This window comes from Gracilinanus agilis, chromosome 2 (genome assembly GCF_016433145.1).
Source record: "Gracilinanus agilis isolate LMUSP501 chromosome 2, AgileGrace, whole genome shotgun sequence".
In the NCBI taxonomy this organism is placed as follows: Eukaryota; Metazoa; Chordata; class Mammalia; order Didelphimorphia; family Didelphidae; genus Gracilinanus; species Gracilinanus agilis.
Window position 1 is genome coordinate 97,503,093 of NC_058131.1, and position 19,377 is coordinate 97,522,469.

At 35.9% G+C, this 19,377-nt stretch overlaps 1 protein-coding gene across 1 annotated transcript in view; it reads left to right on the forward strand.

The window, feature by feature from the left end:
* LOC123233332 (stonin-1-like) overlaps positions 1-19,161 on the forward strand; it is an 88,081-nt gene extending 68,920 nt beyond the window's left edge. Inside the window, exons 7-10 of the mRNA XM_044659470.1 lie at positions 979-1,589; positions 13,015-13,272; positions 13,831-13,920; positions 19,054-19,161. Coding sequence (XP_044515405.1) covers positions 979-1,589; positions 13,015-13,272; positions 13,831-13,920; positions 19,054-19,161 — 1,067 coding nt within the window. The remainder of the gene's footprint in view (positions 1-978; positions 1,590-13,014; positions 13,273-13,830; positions 13,921-19,053) is intronic.
* The last annotated feature ends 216 nt before the right edge of the window (positions 19,162-19,377 follow it).

Sequence of the window (19,377 nt, forward strand, 5' to 3'; positions counted from 1 at the left end):
TTTTTATTGTGTGACCTTGGTCAAGTTATTTAACCTTTCTAGGTCCATTTTCCTCATCTCTAAAATTCAGTTTTGGGCTAGATATCCTACAACCTTTTTCTATGTCTTTAAAGGAAGGTCTATGTTTCTATTGATATCCTTTAGGGAAATTGAAAGAATTTAATATGCTCCAAAAGTTTATTTTTTTGTTTGTTTAAAAAACCCCCCAAATACTTACCTTCTATCTTAGAATTGATACTAAGTAGATAAAGACTAGGCAGTTGAGGTTGATTTGTGCAGGGTCACACAGGTAGGAAGTATCTGAGGTCACATTTGAACCCAAGTCCTCCTGACACTATGGACTCTATTCTTTGAGCCATCTAGTTGCCCCTCTCAGAAAGATTAAAACTCTTGTTGGTCCACATAGTGAGTCCTTTTAATTACCTTAGAACCAAGATCTTGAATAATGGGAAATTTGGAAAAAATGAGTTATTTTGTGTGATCATGTTAATTGAAACCTAAATTTGTACAAAGTATATTGTTATGTTGTGTCCATCTGGCTTGATCGGGTAGGATGCAGTTTTGTCAGCTTCCAAATACCGCAATATAAAATAAGCTGTGTAAGGCCTTTTTTTTTTTTTTTTTTTGATTTAGAGATGAGCTTCCCTCCTTGGAAACTTTCTCTGCCAATGCCCATCAGCAATAGTTCTGCAATATAATAGTCTTGAGAACTGCCTGGGAGCATTGAGAGGTTAAGTAACTTAGTCCACCAAGGTCATTGAAGTTGTACTTGAATCCAGGTTGTCCTTACTCAAAGGTTGACTCTACATGCCAATGTGGGAATTAATTTTATTTGGTTGTACATATTTGTGATGGGTTTTGTTTTTATTTTTCTAATGGAGAGGGAAGATAGCAGGGAGAAAATATGTATATGAAAATAAAATAGAATTGAATAAAAAAGCATTAATACTTAATTATATCTTTTTTTTTGTTTGTCAGGACATCTTTATAAAGTGAATGTGCCTGTTATGGTAACACAGACCTCCGGAGGAGCAAGTATCCTTCAACATCCAATTCAGCAGATATTTCAGCAGCTTGGGCAACCTTCCATAATACAGACCAGTGTTACACAGCTGAATCCATCCTCTGTTCAAGCAGCTACTGAAAAATCACAGAGACTGGAAACTGTGCTCCCCCAGCCCACGGTCCTCCATTCTGCAGCAATGGAAAGGAAGCATTTAGAGAACTTGGTCACCAATGAGACCCTTGCACAATCACCTGTGGGAAATGAACACAAAACCACACCTGAGCTTCTGTTAAGTCAGCAGCCTAATTCCTTGGAAAGCCCCCAGTATATGAATCTCCCTGGTGTTGTATTTACTCCACAGGTGGCCTCTCAAACAGATTCTAATGGGGAGCCAGTGGTCAGTGTTTTAGGTAGTGTAACTCAAACTCTGGATGGTGACCAGCTTTCCTCGGGCCCTCAGGACTCTCTTCACCAACAGTCTGATGCGGAGGTACTTGTTCTCAAGAACAGGATGGGTGAAAATGGTTTCCTAAAGCAGCCTCACACCTTAGAAGAACCTTGTAGCCTCCCTGCCTCAGAAGAGGTAATAATATCTATGATATTCTGGGCTTCATTTTCTCGTCTAGAAAATGAGGGGGTGGGACTTGCTGGTTTCTAAGGTTCTTCTGGCTCTAAATCTGTGATATTAGAAGTTGAGATTCCTTTGTTTTCAAAGTTACAAGGTCAACTCAAAATTATGGGTCTTTAGGTGAGATCAATTCTTTGAAGTCATAGTATCACTCATTTTTTGTGTGTGTGTTTGATATTCAGAATTTCCTATCTATGTAATAACTGACATTTATTTAGTACTTCAAGTTTTGCTATGTGCTTTATATATACTATCTAATTTGAGCCTAACAACAACCTTGTGAAGTAGATACAACTAGTATGATAATTATGAAAGATTTAGGGAAGTTAAGTGACTTACCAATGGTCCCAAAGCTGATGAGTGGTAGAAATTCTTAGCATACTGTCTGGCACATAACAGATGCTTAATAAATGTTTAAGTCACCAAGGTGGGATACAATCTCAAGGATATCTGACTTCAAGTCCATTCTAGATATCTTATAGTATAATCTTGATTGAAAAAAAACCCCACAGATTTGCTAAAGAGGTAGATGTAAGCCTTATATCTATCTTGAATGAGCCTTGAATCCATTACCCTTCCTTCCATGAATTGGCATTGGTAATGCCAATTGGAATTGGAATGGGAAAAGGTAATGAAACTAATATTCTGAACTAGTATTTTAGAACTAGTATTTTTATGATGATGGATGTCTCAGAATTTTGTAGAATAAACCTGCAATTCATTTCCTTCTCACTGTAACTATTCTTTCCCAGATAAAAGTGAACTATTGTTCAGTTTTAAGGAAGAATTTAAAAAAGAGCCACCCAAATCTGTATTCCTAACTCAGTTTAACTTATCAGAAATCAAATCAGATAATTGTGAACTCAGCTTAAGAAGCCAGCTTTTAAATGATTTCCTCCCAGAAATAGGTGGAGTATGGAACAAAGGAAAAGCTACCATAAAAACATGTTAAAGATTTGATGTAATCAGAATTATTTTTAAAACTAGAGAAAAGGTCATGCATTCTCTTCTTCTGTCTATAATATGGCTTAATTCCATTTAAGGATTCTATACTTGATAAATAAACTATGGAAGGCTTAATTCTATAGCGTTGGTTTCATGGTTTATTTTGCTTCTGGAATAGTTGAGTGAAATTGTCATCAGAAGTAGCAAGTGTCAACCTAACATTTTATTTATAGTTCCCTTTGAATCCCCTAGATAGAGTGGAGAAAGGTGAAGGATACTGAGTAAAGAAAATAAATAGCAAGAATATAAGGGACCAAAAAACCTTGTTCAGTTCTAAAATACCTTAAATTTTTATCCTGGATCTTTTGGCAAGTCATCTTTTAGTATTTGAAAAGTACTAAGTCTTAAACATGAGCATGCTTTTATTTTGGATGTTTTTGCTCTTCATTGTTTTGAATGCCTTTTATTTTCCTCAACATGGATTTCATTCTTTTTTTTTTTCAACTAAAAAAAAAACCACCCTTACCTACTGTCTTACAACCAATACTGTCTATTGGTTCTAAGGACTGTGTATTGGTTTCTAAGGTAGAAGAGTGGTAAGGGCTAGGCAGTGGGGGTTAAGTGACTTGCTTAGGGTCACACAGCTAGGAAGTGTCTGAGGTCAGATTTGAACCCAGGACCTCCCATCTCTGGGCCTGGCTCTCAATCCACGGAGCCATCCAGCTGCCCCCAATGGATTTCATTCTTGTCCCAAAAGAACTCCGACTTGCAAAACCACAGTGAGCAAGACAAACCAAACTATTGGTCATGCCTCTCAACATAGGGTTCGTTCCACATCTATAGTCTGTCATCTCTTTCAGAGTACTTTGTAAAGTAATTGGGTTTCTTATGTCCATAGATATTTTCATAGGTTAAATTATAACTCTAGGAAACGTTTGGGCAAAAGAAGAAAGTTGTTATAAATTTATTTTATATGGTTCTTTTGATCACTTTTATTGCCATTAGAAGAAATCTTTTCTTAACTTTGAATTTTATAGAAACTTCTGGCACAATAAACTAATGACCTATTTCACTATATTCAAAAAGTTTTAACTTTGAGTTTACTATAATGTTTCTAGAAAAAAAAGTTATATAGGGTAATTAAAAATCCTATAAAATCTTGCCTCTAAAGGTTCAGGACCTTTAAAAAATATAGGTCCAATCTAGCAAGTGTTCATTAAATACCTAATATGTGTAAGGCATTGTACAAGGCTCTGAATTTGTAAAGGTTAAAAAAACCTTTTTCTTCACCTTATGAAAACTTGATATAAATAAATATAAACTTTCATCATGGAGAAATATAATTACTTTGTAGAGTGAGGAATCCTTTGTTGGAAGAGATTTCAATGCGGTCTTTCTCTAAATCACCAGCCCTTCAGAATGATATATAATTTGATTTGTAAAAAAAAATCAGTTCAAATATAACTTCAAGAGTATTAGTATTTTCTGTTTGCTTAAAGAAGTGGTCAGTGGATAGAGTGCTAGACTTGAATTCAGAAAGACTTGAATTCAAATACTTACTCAGATACTTAGTGTGGCCCTGGGCAAGTCACTTAAACTCTTATCCTCAGTTTCCTCATCTGTAAAATAGGGAAAGAACATTTACCACCACCCAGGATAATTATGTGGATTAAATGAGAAATCTAAAGCACTGTGCAAACTTTAAAATGCTATATAAATGCTAGCTATTATTATTACAGTGTTATTTTATACTTCTCCAGTGTAGATTATTTTATGTGTCTTTCTGGTGAGTTTAGGACTATGTACTAAGATGGCAAATGATATTTTTGCAAGATTAAGATTACATTTTCCCCTTCTTAGTTAATAAGACATCTCCAAATTTTAAGGGTCCTGTTGCTATGTAAAGTGAACCCCTGGCTTGGAAAAAATTTTTTTACACTTGAAATTAATATAATTCTGTGAGAAATTTGTTCTTCATAGGAAAGAAATTAAATCAGTAGGAGTAGAAGGAGAAATAGGAACTAGATATTGGATAGAGAGATGTGAATAGAAAATGGTACAATTTAGAATAATACTTTTTCATAAATACTCATGGTTTTTCCCTGTAAAATTAACGGATATCTAAGTCTCATCCCCTTTCCAACTGACAATACTTTATATACTCAAAGATAGCTATCCTGTCTTCACTAATGCCTGTATTCTGTGGGCAAACATTACCAGGTCTTTCAACCATTCATATGGCATGAAATTTGGGCTTTTTACCACTTTAGTGAATAGTAGAAAAAGCATTGACTCTAATGTAGAACATTTGGGTTCAGATTTTGCCTCTGATGATTACTACCTGTGTGACTCTAGACAATCTCAACCTTTAGATGGCTTCTGTGGTCCCTCTCACTCTACATCAGTGATCCTGTGATCTTAATCACCTTCTCTTACATACTTTCCAATGTAAGGCCTTTCTTAAGTGTTTCTAGAACTGGATCAAATACTCCAGATATGGCTTTCCAGGGCAGAATAAATAGCATCATCATCTCCCTAGTTCTTTTTTTTTTTTAAACCTTACCTTCTGTCTTAGAACCAACACTGTGTATTGGTTCTAAGGCAGAAGAGAGGTAAGAGCTGGGCAATGTGGGTTAAATGACTTGCCCAGCATCACACAGCCAGGAAGTGTCTGAGGCCAGATTTGAACTGTTATAGGAAATTAGCTATATTCATTTTTTAAGAACCCAGGACCTCTCCTGTCCCTAGGCCTATCTCAGCTCTATTTATTTTTCCAGAACCCAGGACCTCCCATTCCTAGGCCTGGCTCTCAATCCACTGAGCCATCCAGCTGTCCCATCTTCCTAGTTCTTGTTTGAATGTAGCTCGTTTGCTTTTTTTGGCTACCATGTCACACCAATGACTCATACAACTCTTGAACACCACTATAACCTCCAGATCATTTTTTAGAGCTAATGTGTAATCAGCCTCACCCCTAATCTTTTACTTGTGAAGTTCTTTTTTCTTTTTTTTAAACTCCAAAGCAAGACTTTAAATTTAACATTATTACATTTGATCCAATATTCTAGACCAATGAGGGGCAAACTTTTTAAAGAGGGGGCCAAAGGAAAGGAAATGCTCATCTGTCAGTCTGTTTCTAAGGCAACTCTTTTGAAGTTTCATTGTATTGTATCCTACTCATTGTATTCGTCAGATTAGGAATAATGTCATGGGATGGGATAGAACATTTTAGGGGGCCTGTAGTTTGCCCATCACTGTTCTAGACTATTAAAATCTTTTGAATGAAGACTCCATCAAGTGTGTTGGCTATACTTTCCAGCTTTGTGATATGCAAATTTGATAAACATTATTCATGTTATTGATAAAAATCTCAACCCACAGCTAAGCACAGATCCTGAGGACTCTCTGCCCCATTGTTCTTTCTGATCTGATAGCAAATCATTAATGACGCTGTGGGTTCAACCAGTTCCAAATCCACCTAATCTTATTGTCTAGCTCACATCTCTCTTTCTTCTACAAGAAAGACCCTAGAAGCTTTCTTAAATGCTTTGCTGAAATCATGGTAAATTGTATTTATGGCATTCTCTTGATGGAACAGACTGGTAACCCTTTCAGAAATGGAAACAAGGTTAGTTTGGCTTGAACTTTCCTTGATGAAGTCATCTCGTTTCTCTGTGATTATACAGCTTCCTTTTGTAGATATTCATTAGCCACCCCTTCAGTAATATATGCTAGAATTTTCTCTTGGATCAGAGTTGAGCTCAGGCTCTAGTTTATAGATTCCATTCTCTTCCACTTTTTATCTTGAAAATCTGAAAGATAGTCTTCCTTCTCTAGGCCTGTGGTACCTCTTCATGATCTTTTATATATCACTGACAGAGGCTTATCTACCAATTCTCTTTCTACTCAGGAATGTAATCCACCTGGAACAAGTTATTTGAACTTATCAGATGGGTAGGTGCTCTTATTGCCTTCATACTTATGAGAGACCTCAGCTCTATAGTAACTCTTTAGTTAATCCATTCTAGTCTGAAGATCATTCCTGTTGGTTGAAACAGAAGCAAGATAAGAACTAAGCAGTTTTTCATTGTCTTTGCTAACATTTATCATTGTTTCATCCCCTCTGAGCAATGGATCTATCTTTGGTCTTCTTTTTTCTCTCAATATAGCTAAAAATTCATTTTTTATTGTTCACAGCTTTGCTTGCCAGTATCAGTACATTTTGAGCCTCCTCTTAACACTTTTTTATGTGACTGGATGTGCTTGTTTTCATCCCTTGTTCATTGCCTCTGATTCTCACTACCGTGCACAACTTTTAAACATTTGAATTGGTTAGGGATTCTCTGTATGTTCACATTTCTCTCTTTGGATGACTTTTTTCTTCTTCTCATTAGAATTGTTGTACTTTGTGTTCTCAGAATTTTAGTCCTGAGAGCTTCTTATCTTTCTTGGGCTGATTTTCCCCATAGAGTCCATGGGATCCTTCCTCTTCTTTCTTCATACCCTTTGAAATCTTTTTCTTTCCCCCTTGATCTAGGATCCATATCAAAGAATGCTTGATTTTCTTGGCCTTTTCTATCATAAACTCTGAGAGGGAGTAGTCACTTTCTTCCAAAAAGTTCTTATCTGTTCTCCCTCAGCAATGTGTTCTTCCTAGTTGAAGAAATTCAGATTTATCCAATTAGGCACTTATGATACAAATTCAAAGAATCAAATAATACTTACTGTCAAGGAGTTTACATTTTAATAGGGGATACAAAGGAAAACTCAATAAAAGATTGAGGAGCTGGGCTCAAACTTGCCCATTATGTTTACTATTTGAATGAGTTTGTGCTTCTCTTAATCTCCTTGGGCCCAGTTTCCTCAGCTAGTCATGAGATTAGACTAGATGCCTTTTTAGGTTCCTTTCAGCTCCTGGTTTCTGATCCTATGGTCTTAGAAAAGTCCTATATAAATTCATAGAGAATAATTATATATAAAACAAAGTAGTTGTATGGAATATTTTGGGAAGAAGAGCAGTAGCAATTGGGATTTGGGAATGCTTCATGGACAATATGAAATCTTAAACTTCTTTTTTTTTTTAAACCCTTACCTTTAATTTTATACTCAATACTGTGTATTGGTTCCAAGGCTAAAGAGTGGTAAAGGCTAGGTAATGGGGGTTAAGTGACTTGCCTAGGATCACACAGCTGGAAAGTGTCTGAGGCCATGTTTGAACCTAGGACCTCCCTTCTCTAGGCCTGGCTCTCAATCCACTGAGCCACCCAGCTGCTCCCTTAAACTTCTTTTTTGAAGGAAGAAATGGATTCTGTAAGGTAAAGTCAAGGAGTTAATGTACAATGAGACTAGAAAGTTGGTTTGGAGTTAGGTTGCAAAGGGATTTAAAAACGAAACAGAAGTTACTCTTAACCTTGGGTCCACTAGCTTATTTTAAATGTACTATGATAACTTTCAATGTAATTGGTTTCCTTTGTATTTTATTGGTTTTTATTATATTTCCTTTGCAATTTTATGTATTTTATTTTATGTACCTGGAAACATTCTGAAAAAGGAGTTCATATCATAGACTTCACCAGATTGCCAAATCAGTCAAAAAAGTTTAAGAACTCCAGTCCTAGAGACAATAGGGAGCTGCTGGAATTAATTGAGTAGGGGAGTGATCTGGTCAGATTTATGCCTTAAGAAAATCATTTTGGCAGTTCTATGACATGAAGGAAGATACTTTTGAAGCTATGTGGAGGATGAAGGGAGAAGAGAAATACTCGAAGTATGACCAATTAAAAGGCTATTGGAATAGTTTTTGTAAGAGGTAAGGAGGGCCAAGGGTGGTAGCCTTGCAAGTTGGAGAGGGAGGGAACAAATGCAGAAGATGTGGAAACAGAATCAAGAAGACTTGGTAACTTATTGGATATGGGACTGAGGGAGAGCAAAAAATTGAGCATAATATTAAAGTTTCACATCTTAATAACAGAAAAGGTGATGATATGCCTGACAGAAATAGAGGAGATGGAAATTGGGTAGATTTAGGAAAGGAAGAGGAGTTCTGTTTTAGTTATGTTTGAATGCCTATGGGCTATTTATTGGGAAATGTCTAATAGGTAATTGTTGATGTTGAATTGGAACTTGATCAGGAGAGGGATTCAGACTCAATATATAGATCTGGGAATCATTTGCATAGAGATAATTGAACTCATGGGAACTGATAAAACCACACAGTGAGACAATATAGAAAGAAAATAGGTCTTATGACAGAGACTTAGAGATAATTCAAAGAGTGCAGGGTATAGATAATGGTCTAATAGTAGGAAACTACCTCTGACGTTCTCCCTGTCTACTCACTCTTCAGTGTCACAGAAACCTAGAGGTCAGAGTATCTAGGAGGAGAAGATGGTCAGTAGTAATTTATGGTTCTGTGACATCACACTGGCTGTTCTTCATGCCCGAAATGAACTCTTTCCTTAATCTCTGCCTCAAAATCTCTCACTTTCTTTGAATTGTAGCTTAAGAAGTATCCCTGTGCCAGGAATTACCCCAGAGGACATCTATTCTTCACGTTTTTCTTTTAAAAATGAATTACTTTTCAATAAAAATATTTTTCTTTCCATCTAGTGTGTCCCTTTTGGTCCCACCCCATCGGAAACAAAACAAATCTGTAGCAAATATCTACACTGGCCATGTCTAATAAATATATACCTTAGTCTATTCCTTGAGTCCAATGTCTCTTGATCAGGAAATGGATAGTAACTTGCTTCATCAAGAGTCCTCTGGAATTACAATTGGTTTATTACATTTATCAGACTACTTAGAGCTTTTCCAACTTGTTTGTATTTATAGTGTTGTTACTGTATACATTGTTCTCTTGATTTCCATTTGATTCTGCATCAGTATGTAAAAATCTACCTGGATTTCTCTGAAACCATCACCTTCATAATTTCTTAAAGCACAGTAATATCCCATCAATGATGAGCTCCTTCTTAGTTTCTGTTCTTGCCACTACAAAGAGCTGCTATAAATATTTTTCGTACATATAGGTTCTTTCCTTTTTCTTTGGTTTCTTTGGGGTATAGACCCAATAGGAGTATTATTGGGTAAATACATATGCTCAGTTTTACTAATTTTTATGGACAAAATTTTAAATTGCTTTCCATAATGGCAGGAGCAATTCTTGGCTTTGTCAACAGAACATTAATGTATTTGTTCTTCCATATCCCTTCTAACATAAATAACTTTCCTTTTTTTAACCAACCTTGATGAATCTGAAGAATATAAGGTTTCTACCTTATATAATATATATATGTAATATATATTATAAATATGATATATTTATTATATTATTATATTATATGTATTATATAAATCTCAGCGTCGGTTTAATTTACATTTCTCTATTAGTAATTTGAAGCATTTTTTCCCATTTGTTGATAGCATAGATTTTTTTCCTTTGAAAATTGTTTATATTCTTTGACCATTTAATTATTAGGAAATGACTCTTGTTCTTATAAATTTGAATCACTTCATTATATAGCTTAGATGTGAAACCTTTATCAGACAAACTTGTGTGCAAAGATTCCCCCCCCCCCGCCACTTAACCCATTTCCTTTCTATTATGTGAATTATTTTTGTTTGTACAAAACTTTTAAAATGTTATATAATCAGAATTATTCATTTTAACTTCTTTGTTCATCTCTATCCTTTAGTTGGTCATGAATCTGTCTCATCCATCAATCTGAAAGATATTTTCTTTCTCATTTTTCCATTTGTTCATAATGTCCCCCCTTTTATCAAAGTATATCAAAATATAGTCTTTTGGAGTTTTATTGTATAGTATGAGATGTTGATCTATGTTAGTTTCTGCCAGACTGCAGTTTCCCCAGAAGTTTTTATTTGTGAGGCCTTACATATCTCTCCAGTTTATTTAGGTCTGTATTTTAAAACAGAATATTTTATAGTTTTATACATATAGTTCTTGTGTTGATCTCGACAGATTCCCACCTATTTTATAATTCTATACTTGTTTTGGATCAAATCTTTTTTTCTATGTCTTCCTGATAGGTTGTGATGGTAATATACAAAAATGCTGATTGCTTTATGTGGGTTTGCTTTATGTCTTGAAACTTTGCTGAAGTTGTTGTTTATATTAATACATTTAGGTAACATTTTAGTATTCTCCAAGTAAATGATCATGTGATTTGCAAAACCCAATAATTTTATTTTATCTTTTCCAGTGCTTTTTTTCTTTTTTTTCCTTGTCCTACTGCTATAGCTAGCATTTATAGGCATATATTAAGTAGTAGTGGTGAAAATAGACATCCTTTTTTTACAAAGGTAAAGATCCCCATCATGTATAATGTTGTATATTGGTTTTAGATAGATATTACTTAAGATATTAATCCTGTGCTTTTAAAAGTTTTTTTTTTTTAAATTGGGAAGGCTTACTATTTCTTTTTAAAAGTTTTTTCTTGCATCTTGATTACGATTATATGATTTTCATTCAAGATCATTTCATTGATCTTATTAATATAGTCTTTGATGCTGTTAATTTTCCTGATATAGAAAACTAACCCTACATTCTTAGTATAATTCCATGCTCGTCAAGGCATATGATTTTTGTGATATGTTGCTATAGCCTCTTGCTAAATTTTATTTTATATGTATTTATGTATGTATGTATTTATTTTTTAAAACCCTTACCTTCCATCTTGGAGTCAATACTATGTAAGAGTGGTAAGGGTAGGCAATGGGGGTCAAGTGACTTGCCCAGGGTCACATAGCTGGGAAGTGTCTGAGGCCAGATTTGAACCTAGGACCCTCCCATCTCTAAGCCTGGTTCTCAATCCACTGAGCTACCCAGTTGCCCCCTGTATTTATTTTATTTAACATTTTACATTAATGCTTATTAAGGATATTAGTCTATGGTTTTCTTTCTCTGTTTTGATTTTCTGTGTTTTAGGTATCAAAATCACATTTATATCATAGAAGGAATTTTATGAGACTCCTTCTTTTCCTATTCTCACCCTGCCCCCCCCAAACATCTTCTATAATATTGGTATAGTTCTTTGGATGTCTGATAAGATTTTATTGTAAATCCATGAGGTCTTTGGTGCTCCCACTCCACTTTGGGAGGTTTCCATTACTTTTCCTTTCTCAGTTAAGCAAGTGTTTGCGCACCTACGGGTTATGTATGCATTATGCCTTAATGTTATAGCATATATAAAACATGAGACACTAGCTTGGCTTTTGACTCTAATTTACCACTATTTTTGTGACTTTGTAGTCACTATGCCTTAATTTAAAAAGTAGTGATAATAATTTCTTCCTTACCTATATCACATGAATGTTATGAAGATGAAATAGGATGATATATATGAATCTGAAAATTACCAATGTTTACACTAATGTATTATGTAGGATAAGTATATAAAATTGACATTATTGAAGCAATGATCTTATTGGATACAGAATTAATAATAAAAGTAATTCATTTATATAATGTCTGAAGGTTTATAAAGCTCTTTCCTTATAACAGCTACAAGAGAGTTATTTTATTTCTTCTATTTTGTAAATGGGGAAACTGAGGCATCATCTCAGTTCAGTTCAGCTAACAAGTCAGCTTACTTGCTCTGGGTCAAACAGATGTGCCACATCTCTACTGAATCCAGATCTGGTACTTTCCCCCTTATATCACAGTTTTTCAAGTTATCAAAGGATGTGCTTTTTGGTGTGTTACTTATACTTTGATTATTATTATTGTATAGGAAAACTCCAGGAGTGATTAGAGAGGAGATGGTATCTTCTTTTAGGGCAGAAAGGCTTTAACAAACACTTTTGATTACTTCTCATAAATTATTTAAAGTAACTTGAACATTGCATACACACATAAATACATATATTTAATCAATCAAGATGCATATACTAAGCATTTATTAAGGACTAGCCACTGGAAATACAAATAGAAGGAATGACATAATCCCTACTTGCAAGGAATTTACATTCCTTGCAAGTAGGGATTATGTATATAAGAAGACAAATAGGAATAGACGCATATATAAGTGAGTTAGTTAGTTTCTATTAATATGTGTCTCCTTTGCCAGGTACTGTGCTAGTATCAAGGATACAAAGAAACATAAAGATAATCCATGCTGTCAAGGAGCTCATAGTCTAATAGGGAAAATAATATAAAGATAACTATGTACAAATAAGATATTCAGGATAAAATGAGGGTAGTCTCAGAGGGAAGACACTGAGATTAAGGAGAACTGAAAAAGGCTTCTTGCAGAAGATATGACTTCAGTTCTCTTACTATTAGAAGATTATTTCATATGATTGTTGAGTTTACAGTTCTCCCCCCTGAAAGCTTTTTATTCATAACCTCTAACCACTAATCTTTTGGGCAAAATAACTATATTTTACATCCTGAATATGATTTTCTTTATAGGAATCCAGTGCCCAAATGGATTTGAGTATCCAAACAATTGATGACATTAAAGAAATTATCCAAATAGATGGAACTGGAGATACATCTTCAAATGAAGAAATAGGGAGTACAAGAGATGTGGATGAGAATGAATTTCTTGGTATTATTGATGCAGAAGATCTGAAAGTTCTTGAAGAAGAAGGCGATAGTATCTCAAATGAAGATTCAACCACCAATAGCAGTGATAATGAAGAGCCCCAAATAGACATTGTAGAAGAGGTGAGGATTGCTTTGGTAAAATGAATAATTTTACTGCATGTAAAACAGTAATGTTTTTGTCATTAGGTCCCTAGGGTTAATAACATTAACAAGAATAACCCCCTTTTTTATAATTTTATTTTTATTTTTTTAAAACCCTAATATCTTTTATATATCCTTCTATATGAATTTTTTTTATTTGTTATAGGGCTAGGCAATGGGGGTTAAGTGACTTGCCCAGGGTCACACAGCTAGGAAGTGTCTGAGGCCAGATTTGCACCTAGGACCTCCTGTCTCTAGGCCTGGCTCTCAATCCACTGAGCCATCCAGCTGCCCCCAACCCCCTTTTTTTAAGGGGAGGAAGAAGAGGATTTTTTTGCATGATAAGGAAGTCCATTTAAAAAAGCTTTTAATCTTGTTAAACCATAGAGACATTGAGGGAGTCAGGAGAGGGTTAAGAAAGACAGGGTTAGGGATTACAAAGTTGGCAAACTTTTTAAAGCAGTAAATAGGCTTTTCGATTTTTAAATACAATCTTGTGTCTAATGAAAATTATTTGATGTCACTTTTAATCTTTAGGACCCTTTAAATTCTGGGGATGATGTTAGTGAACAGGATGTGCCAGACCTGTTTGACACGGATAATGTAATAGTTTGTCAATACGACAAGGTACAGTATACATTTACCTACCTTTGGGTTTATTAATGAAACTTGATGTATCTGAAAGTCATGACATGCATAATGGAAAAACCAGTAACTATGTGTGCTTAGCATTTAACTTACAATATCTTTAAAAGGGACTATTAGAATAAGTATGTTGATGGCTTCCTCTGAGCCTGGCACTCAGTATTTTAAGATTTGGTATATAAAGGAGTTGAAACCAAAAGACATGCAGTAATTAGAGAAAAATCCAAATGATACGTGACAAACTACTCAATTAAAAAAAAATTAAATGCCCAAAATACCTGATATAGACTGTGGGTGGTCATGAAAAATAATTCAAGGGAACAGATATTTATTAAGCATCTGCACTGTATACAATGGAACGTGAGTCACTAGGGGAAATGCAAAACTTAGATAAGGCACAATTACAATTGAGCAGATCTGCTTCCTTTCTGACTGCCATCACTGTCCAAGCTAATTAGAATAGATCTTTCCCTTTTTTGGATTGTCTTCTTTCCCCTTATAGTTAGAACAACTCAGCTCAGTTTTGAGAGCTTCCTTTCCCTTTTACATTGTTTTCCTCTTAAGAGTCTTGGGACATGTAATTGTCTCTCATTTCTTAGAAGGTAACTGAGTGTCATAAAATTCAATTCAACAAGCATTTGAAAGCCTAAATGCTAACTATGAACTATGCCTTAATTTTGTGGGATATAGGAAACATTAATCTTGACTCCAGGTTCGAAAGGGATTTTGTCTTTCCTTTCATAGTGCTTATGATACTCTAGGGCAACCGTCGGCAACCTTTTTGGCCATGAGAGCCATAAATGCTTGCGGAAGGAGGAGGATGGAGGCGGAAGCATTGGAATATGGGGCGGGGGCTGAAGGGCCCCCTGGGGCACATCCTGGGTCTCTGCCCGGACTGGCCTGTGGGGAGGTGGAGCCAGATATGGCTGGAGAGCCATATGTTGTCGACTCCTGCTCTAGGGGAATAAAATACTAATTGTATGTCTCACTGTTACATAAGTGAGGTAGAGTCACAAAACAAAGTGCCACACTAGGTCTGGAAGGCTAGAAGAGAATTGGGGAAAATTTTATGGAGAAAAGTATCATTTGAGTTAGAATTTTAAGGATGGATAAGAATTTAGTTGGTGAAGAGGTCAGAGAGAAGACATTTTAGTTCTAGAGAACAGATTGGACACAGCATAGGGGAAAGGGTAAGCTAGATTCAGATAGTAAAGAGTCCAGATTGGCTTGGTCTTAGACATGAAGATGATGGAAGGCCTTGGATGTTGTGTAAAGTATTAGTGTACAATCACAATAGACACTATAGATAAATATAATGATAAATTAATTGAAAAACAAAATACTTAAACAATATATTTCTTCTCCCACTCCAAGTCAGAGTCTATATTCTTTTCGACAACTGATATAATTAAACTTAGTAGTATCAAAAAATTTAGCATTGTTCAGTTGAAGTTTATTATCATTAGCTCTTGATGAGAGGTGACAGAGTTTGGAGAGAGGAAAAAAACCACTGATTTGAAGTCTTAGTACTTATAAAATAAAACTTTAAGTCTTCATAAATTTATTTTGTAATGATATTTATTTCTATTTGGTTTTAATTTATTTTAAAAAGTTATAAGAGAAAATAGGATTAATAAGAGAGTAGTAGCTCACCATAGAGCTGAAACTAGGGCACATATGAAAAGCAAGGGATTGTCTCAAAAGTGCAGAAGAAGGTGAGTGTAATTGTTAGCATGCTCAGGGCTGGGAGAAGGTGCTCTCCCTTTGGAGCCCTGTTGAGCTGACTTAAGGAGGAAAGCATTTCTTTAAGGAAGAGACCTCAATTTTTCACTCATGGCCGGACCTAATTGGACTAGCATCTTCTGCAATTTATATTTCTCTTGATCTATGAACTTGAAACTCATTATAAAAATGGTCTTCAGTGTCCAGGCCCCAGGACTATGTTATAGGTGGAACCATAATATGAGATCCTCCTGGTTTGCCCTTAATAAAATCTCCTTAATAAGGGGAACTTAGGTCATACCAGGTTTTTCTCAGACATATGTAATATTATGACAGGAATCTAGTCTAGTCAGTTCTGCTATAAGTTGTGTTGGAAAATTCAGATTTGTTCAACTGTGATTGCTACATTAGGGAATATTTGAGCATGATTGACTAAAAAAAGTTTCATTTTTTGCAATTTCTTTTGAGAACATGTAGAAAGCTACCTCTTCACAATCACTCACATGCTATAACTTTATGACACACACTTCTACAGTTAAGCTTCCTGCCTTTTCAAAGGTAAAACATTAATTTTATATATTTTGTTATAATAGGACAAGTAGGTGGAAAAGGACTAGTCCACACTATACTCACTCTTCCCCTTCCCCAATAACCTTGAGCCCAGGAGCAGACTGAGGCCACACAAGGGACCACTGTTTATTATGGTATTTAAGTATTTCTTAACATGTATGAAACTATGCTCTTTTTTCTTAAATTAGGTTCCCTTTTTTTTAAAGTATACCACTGATGAAGCTTTTGAGCCATGTGTCCCTAACTGGCATTTCCTCTATAAACTCTTTGGTTTTTATTGCGTGGTTTTGCATAGAAGGGTGATTTTTAGGAACACTCTGATTATAGCAGAACTGATTATGTATTTCAGGGTGGACTTTCACATTATCTATACTGTTTGGATCTTCAATGGGTGGACATACTAGGGAGGCCTTAATGGAGGAACTGGAGGATAGGAAGAAGAGGACATAGGATTGGGAGGAGAGGAAGGAGAAGTTTGTGAGGGTAGAAAATGTCAGGACCAGAGGCATAGAGATGAGAATGGGTTGCTAGGACAGACCTTTTTGAAATAGCATACTTCTGGATGTACTAGGAGATAACTCGGTTAATTAGGGCCTGGAATATCAGAATAATGAGTCTGACCTTGATCTGATAGGCACTGGGGAATTAATGGCTGTGTTCTAGAGCAGCAAAATGATATTGTGAAGGTATGTTTCAGAAAGAATAGTAGTATGCAGGATGTATTTCAAGGAGAGCCTTGATGTAAGGAGAACAACTAGTTGGATGGACTATGGAGGTGGCAGTTGGAAAATGAAAGAATCAGTAAGACTTGGTGAGAATTGGATCTAGGTGATAAGGGAGAAGAGGAGGTCTATAGATTACTACTGGATTTCACAGCTGGGGACTTGGAACAATGGTTAAGTACTAGTAAACAGGAAAGATTTTTAAAAAAATAACTGTATTGCTTCTCCAGTAGAGGATGAGCTGGTCAACCTTTTGTACTTTTTCTATATTATAGTTGGGGCTCCAACTCTATACTGTATTCTTCCCTTGCCCACTTATTATATCTCTGATCTTGTCCTGCCAAGCCTTGGTCTTGATTCATTCTCGCCATATACTGCCTTTGCTCTTACACATGTGCTACTGAATGAAGCTGGAGAAAATCATTAAATTGTGCTGACTGGGTCCGCTGCAGATTTCTGTTAATAGCCTTCAAATGGGGCCTCACTGCTGCTGCCTGGTGATATTTCACACCTTTCTATTTAACTCATTATCCCTCTTAGACTACAGCAGATCTTCCAGACCTTTTAATCTCTTCTCAAACCTTCCATGGATCCCAGACCCTCTAACTCCTACAGTCGAGACTCTTGCCTTATATATTATTGGTAAAACTGAGGCTACTCACCAAGAGCTCTCTCTTCTTCTCTCCTCATTTCACATCTCCTAGGGTGCTTTCTTCTGCTCTCTTGTCTTTCACTTCTGTCTCCCATGAAGAGATGGCTCTTTTCTTTGCCAAGGCCATCCTCTCTATCTGCACAAATGATTCCCTTTGATCCCATCTTCTCCAACAGATTCCCCCATCTGTTATCTCCACTCTATCTTCAATCTCTCCTTGTCTCCTGGACATTTTCCTACTGCTAAAAACATACCCATGTCTTCTCCATTCTCAAAAACTTTCATTCATCCAGGATCTCTGCTAGTTGTCACTTTATAGCTCTCCTCCTTTTTTGTGATTAAACTAGAGAAAGCCATTTACAATTGGTGTTTCTACTTCTCTTCCTCTCATTTGCTTTTTTCACTCTGCAGTTTGGTTTCTGACCTCATCATTCTACTAAAATTGCACTTTCTAGATTTACCAGTGATCTCTTAACTGTCGAATCCATTGGTCTTTTATCAGGCCTCATCCTTGATCTATCTGGAACCTTTGATACTATTGATCACCTTCTTCTGTCTTTACATTTTTGTGACATTATTCTCTCTTGGTTTTCTTATCTCTTACTTTTCCTTTTCAGGCTCCTTTGCTGACTCTTTTCTTTATGGGGTAGTCTTTGCATTTGAAAGTGAGATATAATGATTGCTATTCTAAAGGGACTAGGCCACTAACCCTTTCTCATTGGAATAGTGTGTTTTCTCTGGGAGTTTGTTTTTGGGCACAATGTCTAGAGCAGTGATAGTGAACCTATGGATGCCAAAGATGGCATGCAGAATGCTCTCTGTGGGCACTCAGCCACCCTCCTTCCCCCAGAGTTCATTACCAGAAAGGCAGAGGAACAATGGCAGAGCTACTCCCCTCCTCCTCTCCACCACACCTGATAACATTTTTTCCACATCTCTTCACAGCAGCCCAATGGGAGCACACAATGGGTAAGGTGGATGGCTCATAGGTGGCTGGAGTGGGAGCAGACCACTCCCCTTCCCCTCTCTACATTTGGTGAGGACATTCCTCACTTCACCTGCCCCTCTGCCCAGCAGCCCAATGGGAGCGCTTCCTCCCTCTCCTATGTGGGGTTATGAGTGGGGCAGGACACTCCTGGCACTTGGTCTGGGGGTGTAATGAGGGTTGGGCCTGGCACTCCATCTCTAAAAGGTTCGCCATCACTGGTCTAGAGTATACTACATGTTAAATAAATGCTTGTTGAATTGAAAAATAATGTAAGATTTAGGGTAGATTCCTCCTATGTAACACACATTGATCGCCTTTTATTAGTGATTATTTGTAAATAGCACTTCATATAAACGTAGAGGAATGTTTAAGAATACTTATAAAATTATTTAACTTGTAAAATTTTGCCATTTCATGGATAATTTTGTGTTATTTTCAGACTGTTTCTTTTTCACCTCCAGATTCATCGAAGCAAGAACAAATGGAAATTTTACTTAAAAGACGGTGTCATGTGCTTTGGAGGGAAAGACTATGTGTTCGCCAAAGCCATTGGAGATGCAGAGTGGTAAATCTTGTGTGCTCTATTTATCAGCTCTGTATGTCTGTGTAGACATCAGTGAGAGTATACTAAATATTCTAAAATTTTTTTTGTTTTAAATAAAATAGTTTACCAAAACATACTAATGTTCAAAATTAGAAGAACCTGTGTGTACATTGCAGATACATGGCAAAAGTTCAATTCTTTCTTGGTTTGTTCTTAAGAGTTAACTGATTCTTCACACCAT